Source organism: Rhinoderma darwinii, chromosome 2, assembly GCF_050947455.1.
Source record: "Rhinoderma darwinii isolate aRhiDar2 chromosome 2, aRhiDar2.hap1, whole genome shotgun sequence".
Taxonomy (NCBI): domain Eukaryota; kingdom Metazoa; phylum Chordata; class Amphibia; order Anura; family Rhinodermatidae; genus Rhinoderma; species Rhinoderma darwinii.
In genome coordinates, this window is record NC_134688.1 from 248,875,178 (window position 1) to 248,894,389 (window position 19,212).

General features: G+C 40.1%; 1 protein-coding gene across 2 annotated transcripts in view; it reads right to left on the bottom strand.

The window, feature by feature from the left end:
* Nucleotides 1–5,520: 5,520 nt before the first annotated feature.
* Nucleotides 5,521–19,212, bottom strand: part of YPEL2 (yippee like 2) — a 68,073-nt gene continuing 54,381 nt past the window's right edge. For both annotated transcript variants that reach the window (XM_075853045.1, XM_075853044.1), the window contains exon 5: nt 5,521–15,042. In XM_075853045.1, coding sequence (XP_075709160.1) covers nt 14,953–15,042 — 90 coding nt within the window. In that variant the 3' untranslated portion in view covers nt 5,521–14,952. The remainder of the gene's footprint in view (nt 15,043–19,212) is intronic.

A 19,212-nucleotide genomic window follows, 5' to 3' on the forward strand; every position in this document is an offset into this window, starting at 1 on the left:
TTAGAACTTTAGCAGCAATTTCTCATATTTTCAAGAAAATTTCAAAAGGCCATTTTTTCAGGGACCAGGTCAGTTCTGAAGTTAGTTTGTGGGCCTTATATATTAGAAAGTCCCCATAAATCAAGCCATTTTGAAAACTGCACCCCAGAGTATTCAAAACCGCATTCAGAAAGTGTTTTAACCCTTTAGGCATTTCAGAGGAATTAAAGCAAACTACAGGTGAAATTTACAAATTTCATTTTTTTTGCCAAAATTCATATGTAATCCATTTTTTTCTGTAACTCAAAGTTTTTTCCAAGAAATGCAACTGAATATTTATTGCCCAGATTCTGCACTTTTTAGAAATATCCCACATGTGGCCGTAGTGTGCTAATGGACTGAAGCACAGGCCTCAGAAGCAAAGGAACACCTAGGGGATTTTGGGGCCTCCTTTTTTTAGAATATATTTTAGGCACCATGTCAGGTTTGAAGAGTTCTTGTGCTGCCGATACAAGTGACCCCATTTTAGAATCTACACGCCTCAAGGAATCTTTCTAGGGGTATGGTTAGCATTTTGACCCCACAGTTGTTTCGCGAAATCTATTTGAATTTGTGTGTTTAGATGAAAATCTACTTTTTTTCTGAAAAAACATAGAAATTTTAAATTTTTACAAGGAATAAAGGAGAAAAAGCACCACTACATTTGTAAAGCAATTTCTCCCGATTACAGCAATACCACATATGTGGTAATACACTACTGTTTGGACCCACAGCAGGGCTCAGAAGAGAAGGAGCGTCATTTGGATTTTGGAGAACGGATTTTGCTGGAATAGTTTTCATTGCCATGTCGCGTTTGCAATGCCCTGGACTGACCAAAACAGTGGAAACCCCCCAAAAGTGACCCCATTTTGGAAAGTGGACCCCTCAAGAATTTTTTTTCTAGGGGTGTGATCAATTTTTTTAACCCCATAATTTTTTTGCAGAATCTTGTGGATATCTGGCGTGAAAAAGAACATTTAAAATTTTTTCACAACTGCTTCATTCATAGGACAGATTTTTCAGACACAGAGCATGCAAGTGAAGAAAAGCATTATTGGCCCATTTGTACCGAGTTCAGAGATACCCCCAAAGTGGTCCAAATATGTTGTGTGGACACATGGCAGTGCATGGAAGTGAAGGAGCAGCCTTAGATTTTCAGGGCCCAAGTTTTGCATGATTGGTTCAACAGCCCCATTTGATCTTTGAAGAGACTGAGCCCCCATAATGATGGAAAACACCCAGAAATTACCACATTTTGAATACTACACCCCTCAAGGAATTTATCTAGGGGTGTCATCACTTATTTGACGGCACAGTTTCTTTGCAGAATCTTGTGGAAATGTGGAGTGAAAAAGGACATTTTCAAATTTTTTCACAAATGCTTCACTTATAGGACAGATTTTTCAGACACTGATCATGCAAGTGAAGAAAAGCCCCTCAACACTTATTGGCCCATTTCTTCTGAGTTTAGAAATACCCTCAAATTGGCTCTAATCTGCTGTTGCTGGACGTATGGCAGGGCAAGAAGGTATTGGAACACCACAAGGATTTTGAGGCCTTATTTTACTTGGATGATTTTTGGGCACGTCATGTTTGCAAAGGCCTAAAAAATTTTGCAGATACTACACGGTATTACAAATCCTAGGTATTCATCTAGGGGTATAATGGGAATTTTTAGTTTTGTTATGGGGGATCTTCAATTTTTAAATGGTGAAATGGTTATGGTAAATCAAAGTGACGGTAATTATAAATGAAAGGCACGGGTGAAAATAAAATTTAGAACTCCAGAGATGTGTGATATATTTGGAAGCACTCCTTGATACACAGTCCAGGGTGGGTGGGGTGGGTGTTACACTGATATGTCGTGTCTTTTCTTATGCCTCTTCTGGCAAAGACACGACACTTTTTCTGGGGGCGCCTTTTTTTTTCTGTGGGCGGCACTTCACCAGGAAAATGCTGGCCTGGAACTATCCTGGGGACATCCGTGCTTGCTGAGGCAGAACTTTCCCCTATCCCTGCCACATTCCCAAAGAGAAGGGATTTGATCACCTTCTCCTGGTACTCCAGGTATGTCCCCTCCTGACCAGTGCTCCTGTAGATGACAAAGGAGTTGTACAATGCCATTTGGATAAAGTACACCGCAAGTTTTTTATACCAAATTTTTGATTTCCGCATGGCATTGTACGGCTTAAGCATCTGGTCAGAAAGGTCCACTGCCCCCATGAACTTATTATAGGCCTGGATGCAGACAGGCCGTGACGTGGTGGTGTGTGTTGCACCACGCACAGGGACAAGAGAGCAGGTGGCATCATGGATTGATGTCAGCATTAGGACATCCTTGTCCCTGAACTTCAAAAAGAGGACCCCTTCGCTAAGGAGTGCCCTACTCTCCCCACGCTTCAGGGGTTGGCCGAGAAGGGTTTTTGGGAGCGGTCTCTGGTTTTTGCGGACCGTCCCACACGCCACTGTTTTTTGCTCCGCCAGGCATTTGAACAGGGGTACACTTACAAGTGGTACCCCTTATTAAACAGTGGGTGCAGGAGGTCCCAGACAATCTTCCCAGTTGTGGTCAGGACGGGTGGACAGTTTGGGGGCTCAATTTGACTGTCCCTTCTCATATTTTAAACGAGTGTGTGGGTGTGGGCTACTTGTAAATTTTTATGCTATACCTGACACGTTTGTTGGGTAAATACTGCCTGAACTTCACCCTTCCCTTGAAATGCACCAGGGACTCGTTAATGGCAACTTCTCTGCCAGGGGTATAAGATGCTGAAAATTTTTGGGCCAAATGGGAAATAAGGGGTCTAATTTTGTAGTGTCTATCAAAATTGGGGTCATCCTGGGGGGGGGGGGCACTGGGAATGGTCATTGAAATGTAAAAATTTCTGTATTGCCTCAAAACGAGCCCTGGGCATTGTGGTGTGGTATAAGGGGCAGTGGTACAGAATATCGGTGGACCAATAAGACCTCACCGATGGCTTTTTCGTTAGGCCCATATTTAGTACCAATCCCCAGTACTGCAGCATTTCTGCTTTGTCAGTGGGATGCCACCTGTATGGCCTGGCATAAAAACTTTCGGGGTTGACCGCAATAAATTGTTGAGCACATAGATTCGTTTGCTCAACAATATTTTCCACAAGGCTGTCCGAAAAAAAGAGCTGGAAAAACTCAATCTCGGACAGCCCTGCTGTCTGGACTTGGACCCGTGCAGCAGCAGTAAAGTCCGGTACTTGGGGAGTGTAGGAGGTTGGGGGCAACCAATTGGGTTCAGGTGTTACCTGAACACTAACCCTCCTGCGACGGGGTTCCTCGGTGTCGCTTGAGGAGGACAGAGCAAATGCGGACCCAGCATCACTTGCAGTATCGGTGTCCGATGCGAGCATCTCATATGCCTCCTCTGCAGTGAAGGTTTTGCGGGCCATTTTTATTGAATGTATACAAAAAATATTTTTTTGGGTCGTTTTTTTTTTTTTTTTTTTTTTTTACGTAAAACACTAAATACTAACGTACACTAATGTTTTTTAATTTTTTATTTTATGACACTAACACTGACTAAACTATACTGACAAAAAAAACAATAACTGACAATCACACACTGATTGACGGTCTTACGCTGACTGACACTAAATAGACGCAGACTAAATTGACGCTGACTAAACTACACTGACAAAAAGACGATGACTAACTGACGCTGACTGATTTTATAAACAGACGGTCTGACACTAACAGACGGACTGACCTAACACTAACGCACACTAATATTTTTTTTATTTATTTATTTTTATTTTATGACACTAAAACTAACACTGACTAAACTACACTGACAAAGACTATGACGGACGCTGACTGATTGACAAATGGAACGATCTGACGCTAACAGATGGTCTGAAACTAAGTGACGCTGACACTGAATAAATTAACACTGACTAACACTGACTAACACTGACTAAGGCCTCATTTACACGAGCGTATTATACGCGCGTGCGACGCGCGTGCTTTTCACGCGTGTCGTACGCACCTATAATAGTCTATGGGGCTGTTTAGACGATGCGTGAATTTTGCGCAGCGTGAGTGCGTTGCGTAAAACTCACGACATGTTCTATATTCTTGCGTTTTTCACGCAACACGCACCCATTGACTTCAATGGGTGCGTGAAAACAACGCATGCCACACTGACGGTCCTGCGTTGCATGCGCGAAAATCACGCAAGAGCTGTCAAAAGGATGAATGTAAACAGAAAAGCACCACGTGCTTTTCTGGTTACAAACATCCAAACGGAGTGTCAAATTAGAGATGAGCGCACCGAACTTCACCGGGTTCGGCCGAACTCGTTTTAACCGAACCCGGCAAAAAATTTTCGGGTACGCGACGTCAGGAGACAGTCACTGCCCATGGTGCTGAAAGACTTAAACTGTTTCAGCACCATGGACAGTGACTTTCGATCACAATATACATATACGTGTAAAAAAAAAAAGAAGTTCTGACTTACCGATAACTCCCGGCTTCTTCCTCCAGTCCGACCTCCCGGGATGACAATTCAGGCCAAGTGACAGCTGCAGCCAATCACAGGCCAAGCACAGGCTGCAGCCAATCACAGGCTGCAGCGGTCTCATGGCCTGCCGCGTCATCCTGGGAGGTGGGGCCGGATGACAAGAGAGGGACGCGTCACCAAGGCAACGGCCGGGAGACCGGACTGGAGGAAGCAGGCAGTTCATGGTAAGTGTGAACGTCTTTTTTTATTCACAGGTTGGTGTAGATTGTGATCGGCATTCACTGTCGAGGGTGCTGAAAGAGTTACTGCCGATCAGTTAGCTCTTTCAGCACCTTGGACAGTGACGGCCGTCGACTACCTCATCTCTATGATGGCGGCTGCGCGAAAATCACGCAGCCGCGCATCATACACGGATGACACACTGAGCTGTCAATTGCCTTTTGCGCACGCAAAACGCAGCGTTTTTTTGCGTGCGCAAAACGCACACGCTCGTGTAAATGAGGCCTAACACTGACTAACACTCCCTTATAGACTGGGAGAGGAGGGGGGGGGGGGGAAAAAATCACAGTTACACACTGTGATCAAGGGGTTAAATCGGGATATTATGGGGTTTTCTGATTGTAACAGCTCTCTTCACACGACGACGACGCTACAGGCTCGGATATCCTCGACTTCCAGACTCCAACAGTGGAGATCAGAACCTGGGACGTATTTCCTACTCAGAAGTGAGCTCCGATTGGTAAGTCTGCACAGACTTACCAATCAGAGCGATCTAGAACAAGGGACAGCTTCAATTGGTCCCTTGTTGTGTGCCCGGACATCAGGGCAGACTGCCTGAGAAGTTAACCGCCGCTGCGGTGTAGCGCCGCGCGGCGGTTAACTTTTAAAGCCCGGACGTAACTGCACGCCCGGGTGCACGAAGTTACTGCTCACCTGGACGTGCATTTACGCCAAGGTGCGGGAAGGGGTTAAAGAAGGTTAAAAAAAACAAAAAAAAAAAAAACATGAAGTTTTAATATTTGAAAACTTTATTTTTTTCAAATGAGCACCAACACATTGTAAATGACAGAAATAATGCACTTTCCTCTAATACTGAATAAACTATGTACATTTACACAAAACATGAAGACAAACAATTTATAAACAAAAAATGACCTGAAACTCATAAAAAAGCCAAAAATAAGAATGAGACATTTTGTAAACACAAAAGCAATACACACAGGTATTCAACTCTTATTTCTTGTAAGATAGAATATGGATTTCTCTTACCTCACAACTGAATTACATTTGTAAAGAAGTTTTACAGGGAAGAAATATTCCACATTAGGTTGCTACATGCAATGCTGAGCCTCACAAGTCCCCTCTATACCAGATTTCAGAAACCTCACAATGCTTATAGAAACATTTTAACTTGCTTTCTCAATCAAATGTCCATTCACAGCAAACTTTATAATCTCCTTGACAATATTACAGAAAAGCAGGTTATATCAATGACCTCTACCACCGTCTTGCAGCTGTATAAAGCTGGGTTTACACGCAGAATTGTAATGGTTGGTGTAAAGATGATCTGCCACTAGTTTAGTAATGCCCAATCTCCTAGCTAATCTAATAGATGTCACACTGACCATGCTATGGAAAATGGTGTCCCAAAATGTTTAATATTGAGCTTTTTTTCTAAATATGTAAATGAGGCTATACTAGACAAGTGGGTTTCAACACCAGCGATTCTCCTGAGGTAGAGCTACTTCACAGCCTCTGACGCTGTCCTATCAGAATGAAGCTGCTTCACACAGTGTGGGAGACTGAGGCTCGAGGGAAGGAGGATCACTTAAAAACAGCCATATCTCAGGCTGTGCTGGGAAGAGAACTATGTCCAGCGTCATACAGAAAATATTACACCGTCCAGTGTAAATAGAAAAAGTATAGGCAAATTAGCATATTTACAAAAAAGCTCATACCTTTGCAAATAATAAACATTTTGAAACACAATTTACACTGTAGTTATCACCATAGCACCTATTAGATTAGTTAGGAGATAGGGAATTAATAAACTTGTGACAATGCCTCCTTAAGATAATAGTTAATGGTGTCAGATGATAATTCGTAAGCAAATCAGCTAAAATTCTGGCAGAAGGTCTTACTGGCCAAAACCGGTGTGTAAACCCAGCTTAAGGCCTCATGCACACGACCATAATTTTTATCCGTAATTGCGGATAAAAATACTGATCCATTTATTTCTATGGGCCACGGACACTTTCCCGTATATTTACGGGTAAGTGTCCGGGCAGTAGAAATGACCCGCAAAAAATATGAAATGTCCTATTTCTTGCATTTACAGACCATGCTCCTATACTTTTTAATGTGAGTAGGGCCCGCAAATGCGGGTGACAGTCCGCGGCCTGTCTGTGCCGTAATCACGTACCCCCCCCCCCCCCCACACACACACACACACACACCTACAGCCGTGTGCAGGGGGCCTTACAATCATAGCAGCTGCACTGCTATCAGTCATTATACCTATACAATTCATGGGACAATACATGTGATTACTTCCCCAAGCCAGCAGAATAGTGGTGTTTGAGGTGCTCAGATAAAAGAAATTACCCATTGGGGTACACTTATTCAGCATGTGAAAGCAAAAATTTTTATTTCACGCTACATATATCTTTTACGTTTTGAGATCTCAATTAAGGGTTCATCCCTATTCTGCTGACTTGTAAAGGGACTTTTCAATTTATATACAAACACAATAGAAAAACAAGGGAATATTTTACGCATGTAGTCTGCAGTCCGTTGACAGGCTTTTGTAAATGGCAACCTGTTAACAGATATGTAAGCAGTTTTAAATTAAAGGGGTTGTCCACTACCGTATAACTGATGACCTATCCACCGTATAGTTCATCAGTAAATCTGTGTGGGTCTGACACCCGAACCCCGCACCGATCAGCTGCTCCAGTGGCTTGCGGGCACCGGATGTTATGGCACAATATGCAATATACGGAGACGGGAGCCGTTGACTCCGTACATTGCATAGTGGCCAATGTGCAGAACTGCAGCTCTGCCCCTATTCCATGACCAGAGCCAACTGCTTCCGGCATGGACGTCTGGCACCCGGAGGCAGCCAGAGCGGCTTAACATTGCGGGGTCCGGGTGTCGGACCCCCACAGATCATGTACTGATGACCTGTCCGGTGAGTAGGTCATCAGTTGTCCGGTAGTGGACAACCCCTTTAACTGCAGCCCCCTGTCTGAAAGCTCCTGTGGCTAAAAGGATCGCCTCCAATTATAACATTGGGGAACTGTTTATTCAGTTTCCTAATATATTCTTTCAGTCAGCTCCAACAGGTAAAGCTTCACCTTAAACAAAATGGCAAGTTTGTTTGGAGTTGCATGCTTTTGGTAAAGGAAAAATTACCACATCCTCACAATTCAGAGACTTACATATTCTAATGGAGCAATGCTTCTAACTGTGCAAGATAATTTTCCTATAGAAATATACAATATGAGCTACACACAATTCACTACAATTCGGGTTGCAAGTTACACCTGTGTGTAATATGTTGTTTTAGCAGCATTACATGGTAACACAGTAAATAAAGATCTCCTCTCCTCTAACGCTTTGTGAATTGACACCAATGTAACTTTGGTTAGGATGCCCACAATTACAAAAGAAAGAAAACGGATGGGCAAAACAACCCAGTTAAATGAATGTGAAGATAAAAAATAAAACCAGACATTTAGGAAGCCCAATCAGAGATAAGAGGGGAAAGCAAAGATCTTCAGGCTTTTTCCAGAAGTATGGATTCTGGTTTCAGTCCATGGCGCTTTAGCTCAATAATTGCTTCTGCTTTAACAGACTTTGCATTGGTCCAATGAATAGTTAAAAAACAAAAATCTATGGCCCATATTTTCAACCTTAATCTAGTCTACGTACACCAGTAGAAAATGCTAAAAAAAAAAAAAAAAAAAAAAAAAAAAAAAAAGATAGCATTAGGGTTGTCACTCATGAGAGTACACTTTTTTGGAAACCGTTTGTATAGGGAGCATCAACGTAATGGCATCAGTGAGCAAACATCTCATATGTAGGCTTCGGAGTTGACCAAAAAAAAAACCTCTTAATTTATGGCCCTGCATGCAGTTGATTTTACTGTTCGGTTGTTTTTTTGGTATTCAAAGGGTCCTAAGGGACCTTGACAAGGGAATGATTGAGTCCTAATCTAAAACAGACGTATTTATATGTACGGTAATTTATTAGAAATCATAGGAGCTGTACTGTAGACAGAAAAGTATAGTAGATGCATTCATATATAATATGGTCCTGCTCCAGTCCTATTAATGTTGGCAATGAATCTTCAAGCTCAGGTTGTACTCGGCTTTGGTTGGTGAGCTTAACGCTACTTAGACTGACTGAAAGAGCCTACTCTATTCAAGATAAATAACATTAAGACGTTGACAAGATGCAAAACAAAAGTAAATGTGATCATTTTTTTGGATGACCTTTCCAATTTCCATACAAAGCAATGAAACTGAAGGTCCATGACTAGCAGTTTAAGGCTTTGTTGACATCTGCGTCAGGGCTCCGTCCCGACAGCTTTCCATCGGAACAGAGCCCTGACCAGAGGTTTCGGTTTCCATCACCATTGATTTCAATGGTGACGGATCCGGTGCCAATGGTTTCCGTTTGTCTCAGTTGTCCAGTCGGGTTCTGTCATTTTGACGGAATCAATAGAGTAGAACCCTTGCACAACTGAGACAAACCGAAACCATTGGCATCGGATCCGTCACGACTGAAATCAATGATGATGGAAACCTCTGGTTTCCGTTTGTGTCAGTCAGGGCTTCATTCCGATGAAACGTCGGAACGGAGCCCTGATGCAGATGTCAACAAAGCCTTACACGTGCTCAGGTATAGTCTCGTAATGACAGCAAAGCCCTTTAAAAAGGGAGACAATATAAATCTATTTCACACATATACAAGACAAAAGTCTGGTGCCTGGTCATCCTGGTAGAAGGTATCATACAATACAACTCAATGCTTTTTCTCAAAATGACATGAAATACTATAACAATTGTTAAAGAATTATAGATATAGCCTTCCTACTTGTATAGTTGTATACAACATGGTGCTAGCAGTACAGTCATGTCCTACATCTGTGTGTTTGTACTAGGTAAGAGCATGCCAAGCTAGCTGGATAACATTAAATAGTCAAAGTAATCACACAAAAATAAATAAAAATACAGGGGGCATCTATAAAAAAAAATATAGGATAACGAATGTCTTTTACCAACTAAAAATAAACAGTAAACACCATTCACATCATAGTCTTTTGAGGGGAGATACCAGAAGGCTGCAATAAGTTTTATGGACTTTTTGCATTGCTTAGGTTTGCGTGGTGCATGTACAAATCTTAGGAATATTGTAAGGAGTATAATGTTAACTTCAGTAGGACCTAAAGGGATTTTATTATCAGAACTGAAGAGAAATTATACAAGTGGTACAGTCTCTGATTTCAATGAAGTAGTCCTGGACAATACCACATAATCCTTCTCAGCCAATCAACAGTGCTAATAAGAAATAAAATGTTTTCTTTTCAATGCCTTTGGATCTTTAGTGGGCTGTTTAATTGTACCCATTAGTATAACTATTAGGGTATGTTCACTTGGCCTATTTTAGGGCCATAAACGCCCCAAAAATCGGAAGCAGAACGCCTCCAAATATCTGCCCATTGTTTTCAATGGGAAAAACGGCGTTCTGTTCCGATGGGCCGTTTTTTTTTACACGGCCGTTTTGAAAAAACTACATTTCCTATCTTTTGCAGAGGCTTTCTACGGCCCAGACACCTTCCCGCAAATATACGGGAAGGTGTCAGTGGTCAATACAAATAAATGGGTCCGTAATTATGGACAAAAATCTATGGCCGTGTGCGTGAGGCTTAAATGCAACAGACCTATAATCTGCCATCCGGTTGCTGCTTAGCAACCAACAATGTCAATTTCACGGACATTAGCGTTCCATATTTGTAATTTCCATTCATCTAAAGAGCCTTTAAACTCCAAAGCAGGAACCCATAAGAAAAAGTAAACTTTCTTAAAGAGAACTGGTCACTATAACATACCTAGTCTAATAGAGGACACCCTAATGTAATTTTACCAACAATATCTAGCAATCGAACAGCCCCACACTGACGAAAAAGGGTGCTAAAATTAAAGGACTACCTGTTGAGTCACAGAATGTATCACAAGATCTGTCAGTGCTGTTGATTAGCTGAGAAGTATCACGTGGTATAGTCTATATAACACTGCTGCTACCCATCAGTATGTACAGATACATAGCAAGGCTTCTTTTCCATTTGCATGAGGGCTCTGTTCCAACGGAGCCCTGACTGACACAAACAGAAACTATAGGTTTCCGTTTTCATCACCATTGATTTCAATGGTGACTGATCCGGTGCCAATGGCTTCCATTTGTCTCCATTGTGCAAGGGTTCCGTCATTTTGACAGGAATCTATAGCATAGTCGAATACAGTATTCAGTCAAAACAACAGAACCCTTGCGCAACGGAGACAAAAGGAAACCATTGGCACCGGATTAATCACCATTGGTCTCCTTTTTGTGTCGGTCAGGGCTACGTTCCGACGGAACAGAGCCCTGATGCAGATGTGGACATAGCCTAAGCTCAACATTTCATCTCTAAATGAAGAAGAGGGTCATCATTAAACAGTGAAATGCGATCAGAATGTGAACCAAACAACCCCTATCTGGGTTCAAAGGTGGACTGCTAAAGTAAAACATGAAATAAGTGGACTACAGTATCCAGAAAGATCAAAATTGGGGTTATTTCGTTTAGAAAAAATAAAATAAAAATTATTGCTAAAGGGTGACTTAATAACGATGTATAAATACATCAAAGGTCAATACAGACATCTTTCTCATGATCTATTAATACCCAGTACTGTAATTATAACAAGGGGGCATCCTCTACGTCTAGAGGATAGATGATTTTTACACAAACACAGAAGGGGATTTTTTATTGTAAGAGGAGTGAAGGTAGAATGCTCACAGGAAATTCACCATAAATTCTTCTGGCAGAGTTCAAAAGGGGCCTGGGTGCCTTTGAGTGTTTGACCAATCTACAGTAATGTAATAACCAGAACTTGTAATGTTCTTTGATGCAGGGATTTATTCTTACTGCTATATTGGAGGAGTTGGGGAGGAATTTTTCTCTGAAGATGATGAAATTTGGCTTTTGCCTCATGTTTTTTTTTTAAATTTAGAACATCGGCTGTGATACCACAGGTAAAATCCAAAATTTTAATTTTTGATTGATTAGAAATGATAGAATGAAACCTGTGCCAATTGTCACAACAATTGGCCAAGCTCATCTTAAAAGTGCACCGGTCACCAGCATTTTATCTATTAAACTAACAATACATGGTGCAGGGGGGAAAAATAATTTTTAGGTAACCTATAATTAATCCAAGTAGACTCTGTACTTTTAGTATGTTTTTTTTTTTTTGTGTTCCCGTGCTGTAGTGTAATGAACATAAGATTCATATCTTCATTCCTCTTGCCTTTCAGAGTTAACCCAGTCTCCTTACTTTTGATTTACAGCTGTTTGTTTCCACCTAGCACACACGAAATCCTGCACATCGATGTCCTGTTCTGGTGTGCGCGCACAATGGGACACCGTAGCGTGTATGCACAGTAACTAGATTTGAGGCCTGGACGAAGCAGGGAAGGGTGTCGAATCATACATGGCAGGCGCATGCGCGCTCAGCTCAGACAAGATTTTAGCATACAGGGCAGGCCAGTTTGGCGGTGGGCGGGCATAAGAAGAGGAACGAACGAGACTGCCGAATTATTACCATAAAAGTCGCTAAATGTTTTCAGACAGTTATTTAAGGTCGGAGGAGGAGTTTAGAAAAGGAGATAATGGCAATGAACTTTTGACGGCAGCGACCAGCGAGGGGCGAGTAGAGTTCAATGCGGGAAATGCTGTTGATTGGTTCCCTTTAAGAATTACACTGTGAATATGAATGTAGGATGCACGATTAATGCCTAGGGTTTGTATATAATACTGGGTGTAACTGTGTAGTTATGATCTTTGCTGTTTTGGCGGATGTAACCCCCAAGTGACACGCTTTACGAAAACTCATGAAAGAGGGATGCTGCTGAGAATTAGTTTCCAGTAAATAGTCTCCTTTGGTGTTTCCAGAAATAATTTGTAAGTATATCACTTCTTGGATTCGAATATATGAACCAATATATTACCAAAAGTTGGTCAAGTGAGAATAGTCTTAGAAAGCTCTGTAACCACTTACATCAAGCCACAATATAATTCAAACAGCCTTAACCTATTCCTGATATATCAAGACATTTCAAATCACAAACACAATTCCATACAATATACAATGGGCAGAGGTATATGAAGAGAAATGGACAGTTCTTTTTTACTACATAGAAATATTAAGAGTGAAGGGGAAGTTTCATGTAAAATGTAGGATCTGGAGATTGAAATTACTTTGAAGACCGCATGATCGGTTTGGCTATGTGTACAAGAAACTGGTAACTCTGTTCGATTCAATGAGTATTGTAAAGAAAATGACAGGACACTTACCGCTAACTGAACAGAAAATGGCAATGTGACAATACATTAAAGCTGATGGTTCATAGAACAGTGAAATGTGTACATTCTGCACAAGTCCATCTGCAATGTAGGTATACAGATATGAACATGCTGTAGTAGAATATTCACGATACAAACGCCATGTTTATACATTGACAGCTAGCGCAGTAGCGAAAAATAAAAAAAAATTATGCTTTGGTTTGACTTCTCAACTTTATTTCCATCGAAAAATTGCTCCTAAACAATATATTTAAAAAAAGGAATTTGCAACAAAACTTCAATATTAATATTAATATTAGTTAATATTAGTATTAATAGCCATAAAGTTTCAGGTACACTGGAGAAAACTTTCCTACAGGCATTTTTCTATATGTAATGCTGGAGGAAAACCAGTAGGGGGGGGGAAAAAAAAAAAGCAAAAAAAAACAAAAAACAGTAGGTTCAAAATTACCTCTTCCTCTCCCAAGCTAAACAGTGCAACTAACATTTGAAGGAAGGGGACCAATGCAGCGTCCGTACAAAGCATCAACGGCCCTCACACGGTGTATAGATACAAAAATAACTGAAGAAACAGAAAAGCCAATGACCTGCTCTTCAGCCAAATGGTTTCTATTATGGACAATCAGTCACCGAACACTAAATTAATGTAAAACAATGCAATGTATATGCCTAGTAATAATAATAATAATAATAATAATAAAGATATCAATAACAAAATGAATCAATTCTTTTTTTTGTTTACCTGAAAAAAGCTGTCATATTGTGATTCCAACAGGGACAGCAATGTGAAATACAGATGACAATCATAAGATAAAAGGACTGAGAATAATTCCCAATATCCCTATAACATAAATTTGATTCTACTTGGAAACCGCACGTATAGGTCGTCTTTATAAAATTGTAGTTTCCCTTCTTTATCATCATCATAACAGAAGAGAACCGCTCTGTAAAGACAAATGGTGGCAATATGATGAGTTACCAAGCTATTCCCTGTTACTTCCGGTCTAACTCTTTCATGACGCAGTGTTCGCATAGATAAGGACAACGCTCTTAAATTCAAGTTCTGTACATATGTTGTGATGTACAAGATTCATAGTGCAAAGTACAATGGGAAGTCAGTGTGTAATAGGGACATACTATTTTCTTGTAAATCCCTAAGCCAAATGAACCATCATCATCAGAACTTCAAGAAACACATCATTATATTAGATCGATTGATCGAGGGATTGAAGTTCACCCACTACCATAACAAGACCGTCATTGATTCAGCTTCATGACTTGTCTATTCTGTGTTTTTGGTTTAAAAGGTATAAGATACTAACACACTTTGCTTACGTCAACCCCAGACATTCTCCAAAAGAGAACATGGAGTTATTTTCCTCTAGTAGGAACCAGGTTTCAGACCTTATAATGCAGGACATTATCTTCTCCAGTCCCCCTCCCAATTCATTTACTACACCGCCTTTCTGCTCTACAATGTGACCCCTGGTGTGCCGCTTTCTGTACATCATGTTGCACACAGCTTTAAATCAACTCTAACAGTAAAAGAAGTGACTGGGCTATGAGGCTCCTGATGCTTTCTTTAGCCAACTCTACAAAAGAGCATGAGGCCGAGGGCAACTCACAAAAGGGATACAAAGCAAAGAGACAGAGTGTCAGAAATTTAGAGGCCATTCACCAAGAATGATGGATTAAGGGTGAGAGGATGCTCCATGCGGCACAGCCTCTGAATCATATGAAACCAAGCACTCAGTTACTCGCTCATTCTAAGGATAACATGTTCAGCTGGATGGTCTTCAGATTTCTCATCAGCTCTTCAATCCCAGCCATTATCCTTGATCATGTGAGCTAATTCAATGATGTATTTTCCTTCTTTATACTTCTGGCTGCTTTCAAAAGCATGTTCCTAAAATAGACAGAGAAAAGTAGCGTTAATGGCCTTTATGGTCTGCCTTGGATATGGACATTTTCTTTTCCATTTACACCACTCACTGTTGTAACCAAGATACTTTTATAGAATACTTGAAAAAGCTACATCCATAGTAATACCCTGAAACTCCATAAAGCACATAGTAATATTAAAAGGTAGAGTACTAGAGCCGAATTGCCCCAGCAAGTGCATAAACATTGTTCTGTCTGCTCCTTAAAAACGGGGTTCATGAGACAAGATTTGGGGCCTTTGCTATATGAACAGGTGTTCTTTTTTATCACATTCATATAGTAAATCTATGAACAAGCGGTGTACACAGAAGTCTACCATATGCAAGAGCTTCGCCAGCTTTTAACATTAAAACACGGCCCATATAATGTACAATAGCAGGTAATTAAATAAACAGCCCAATTTTTCAGACGTCGATAACTTCCGTAGAGATCAATACATTTATCAATACTGTGAAGGTGCTGGTTTAATGGTATGTTTTCTGCTTTTACATGGAGCAGGGTTAGAAAGTAAACCTAAGACTGATCAGAATTGCCGATGAGTGGATTACTTCAATGCGAGAACAATATGGCCATTCAGTAATGTTCTTTTTTCAGTGATCATCCTATAACAATCCTGACATATTTGACAAGACAAGTTCACCTTCATTCAGCTAAACTAATCCAGTAGAACAAAGCTATTGTATTTGAGACATTCACAATTTCATAGAACTCTAGACATAACCTTATATTGCTATAGAAAATCTGACACGAGTAGTGTGTGAATAGGAATTATGCTAATGTTAGGTACTGTGTAGCGCTATTATTTCCATAAACTGCATACACCAAATTGCCTGCCTATGTATTGGGAGTCTACCACAGACCACAAATGTTTCACATTAACACGTTCACCTCCAGGAGAGTTACTGGAAGAGTATAACCGATAGATGCCGTCCCATTCATAGGGTTACATAGACTATAATCTAACTTTACCAAGAGAGAACACTTAAAAAGAAAAAAGTTTCTCATCTTGGGGAACTTCTACATCTGTAAAGCATTCCATTATTCTCAGTCAGCAGCATGTCCTGGATGATGTTGACTGCTTGACTGCTTTGTGCAGGATAAAATTAATTTCCCTATAATAAAACAGTCAGCTTTTGGTGCGGCTGTCTTTTTTTGAACCCCTTGGAACCCCAAAGTTCAGTACCTTAATTTGTAATACGGTCATACACAAAAAAAAAAAAAAGCCAGAAAAATCTACATTTTACAGGTGCATATAAAACAAATGTAAATTGTGGATTAACGTGCCTCTGATGTGTAATGCAGAGAACTAAGACTGTGCTTACACGTCGCGGTCAAAACGTGCAGCAAAGACCAGTCGCGGCAAATAAATAGGATTTTGACTGCTACATGTGAACCCAGCCGAGCGATCAGCCAACAAACGACAAAACGTTCAAAAGTCGGCTGTCATACCTTTTCTGCGAGCATTAAACTCATCGGTTGTCAGCAGCACATCTGCCCGTGTAAAACAGGGATGTGCTGCTGAAAATAATTAGCTGTATGTGCCTGAACGATGGTTTGGTCACATACAGAACCGATGACTGCGCCATGTAAATAGAACTAAACCAATGACGATCTACATGCTATATCATCAATAGTCGCTCCTTACAGGCAAAATAATAAAAACCTGTGCGTAAAAGTGCCGTAAGACAATTTTAGTTCAATGACCTTATAATTGGGTCAAGATGTTCAATGAGGACAGTGCAACAGATTAAATCATTTGTCTATAATGGAGAGGGATCAACTTTCGTCACCGTAGGCTCATTAGGTAATTCAGGAACGTTTTTTTATTTGAAAGTTGACAATGCAAAATACTGAACTATTTATAATATAACAAGTGTCCAGATTTTCTAAAAATATACTCGTTAATGTAGTTTCCCATTTTCGCCATCTATTTCCTGCACAATTTTTACATTCCGCCTTACATCTATCTCGCTAGGAATAGATTTGACAGTTTAATCACCCTAGCGTGCAATGTGATTGATTTTGTGGGTAAATGGACACATTAGACCCAACCTGTAATTTCTCTCGATGTGACTCGACAATGCTATATGCACCCGCATCTCCGGTCATTCCTTCATTGAAAACACAGATCGAAGTTAAAAAACACCAGCTACTCTTTTAATCTGTACAGAAATATAAAAAGAGAACTTGGGCAGACTGACTTGGTAAACATGAGATATAAAAAAAAAAACAAAAAAACTTTAGTAGTAATACTTAGTTTCTGAATTTGATAACCATTACAAGGGGGTTGCCTGCTTCGTATGCCCTATTTGGGTGGCAAACAGGACAACTTCTTTAAGTAGCATTTATATATGGAACCTTATTACAATTTTTTTAACATTTGGAAATAAAAATGCACACCCCATCCTCGGAATCAAAGGTGAAACCAATGACAACCTGGGTCACGTGGGGCAGTGCGTTGTAGAACAGTTACCTTTTATTAGCCCCAATTCCTTTAACAGATGCCTTCAACACTTGGAGGGCATGAATAATGTTGTCTGAACGGCTCTGTAAGCTACACAACAAAATCTTATATTGTAGTCAGCCCAATACTCCAGAACACCAAGACCAAAATAAAAACAAATTAGAAGCTTCACAGCTGGAATAGCAGTTAGGCTTCTGCACAAAGTAAACACGGGCACCAACATGGACTACACATACCAGAATGCCGTGCATTGAATTCATAGTACAGACAGGGCATGGAGAAAGGAGAGATCCATTAATTATACCCCCCCCCACTCCACACTCCATCCTGCTGACCGTACACCAGAACATAGCAATGTGTGCTAACTACTTTTGCTGTTTGGTCCTGGTCAAATGAACCATAAGGACTTCAAGCTGGAGAAAAGGAAAAACAAAAAAAAAATAATAATAAATAAAGCCTAGAATTTTTCATTAAATGTTCATAAAGCCTTGCTAAGATCTGCATGATTTGAACATTTTTGTACAGTGACAACTTTATAAAACAAAATTAAAATAAATTGTAGAGCGGAAGAAATCAAAGAATTTGCTAAATTTAGCAGAGGCCTGAAAGGAGATTAGGCAAAATATTTAGGACAAACATGATTATTTTCAATGAGAACTCTGTAATGAGACAGAGAAATTATAATGTTGTACTATAAATAGATCTATGAAAATAAAAAAACAAAAAAAGCAGATATTGTAGTGTAGTGAACGGACAAATAAACTAGAACCCTGGAAGAACATAGCTGTCCAATAGGCCCTGCAAAAATCTGCGGAAATAAGCGCTGCCTTTACCAGCAATAACGGACTGATATTGCAGGAATTCACAACGGAGAAAACATGGAAACCTGCATAAAACACTTGGCATTTGAAGGTTCTACAGGTAACTGGTAACATTGGGCGTTCAGAGCTTTACTGAAGAGGGATTGAATGGAGGATATGGATTATGACCAATAGGTATTTGATCAGAGCCATTTACATTCTTACACAAAGACTTCCCCATATCTGGAGTGAGTGGCTCTACAGTCGATTATAATGGATTTCTTCAAAATGCATGCATTCAATGGAAGGATATACGGTATTGAATACAAAAAAAAAAAAAACAGCAATTTCGCCACACTTTTTTGCGTCTTAAATTTCCACAGCTTACCGTGTGTTATAACTAACAATAACTTTATTCAGCGGGTTGTTACGATACCAAATTTATATAGATTTTGTATGTTTTACTACTTTTATCACAGTAAAAACACTTTTCAAAATTAATTGTTTGTGTCTCCATATTTCAAGAGCCATAACTTTTCTATTTTTCCACCAATGCAGTTGTATGAGGGCTTTTTTTTGCGTGACGACTTGTAGTTTTAATTTTTACCATTTTCGAGTAGATGCAACTTTTCGATAAATTTTGATCTCATTTTTTTTAAAGGCAGGATTCATAGAAAACGGCAATTTTTGCATTGTTTTTTATTTTATATTTTACGGCAATTACCGTGCAGGTTAAATAATGTAATAACGTTATAGTTGGGGTCGTTACGGAGTGGCAATACCAAATATGTGTAACTTTACTTTTTTTTTTTTTAGCAGGCATAACTAGTGGCAGACCTGGGGGCCTTCATTAGGCCCCCCAGCTGCCATA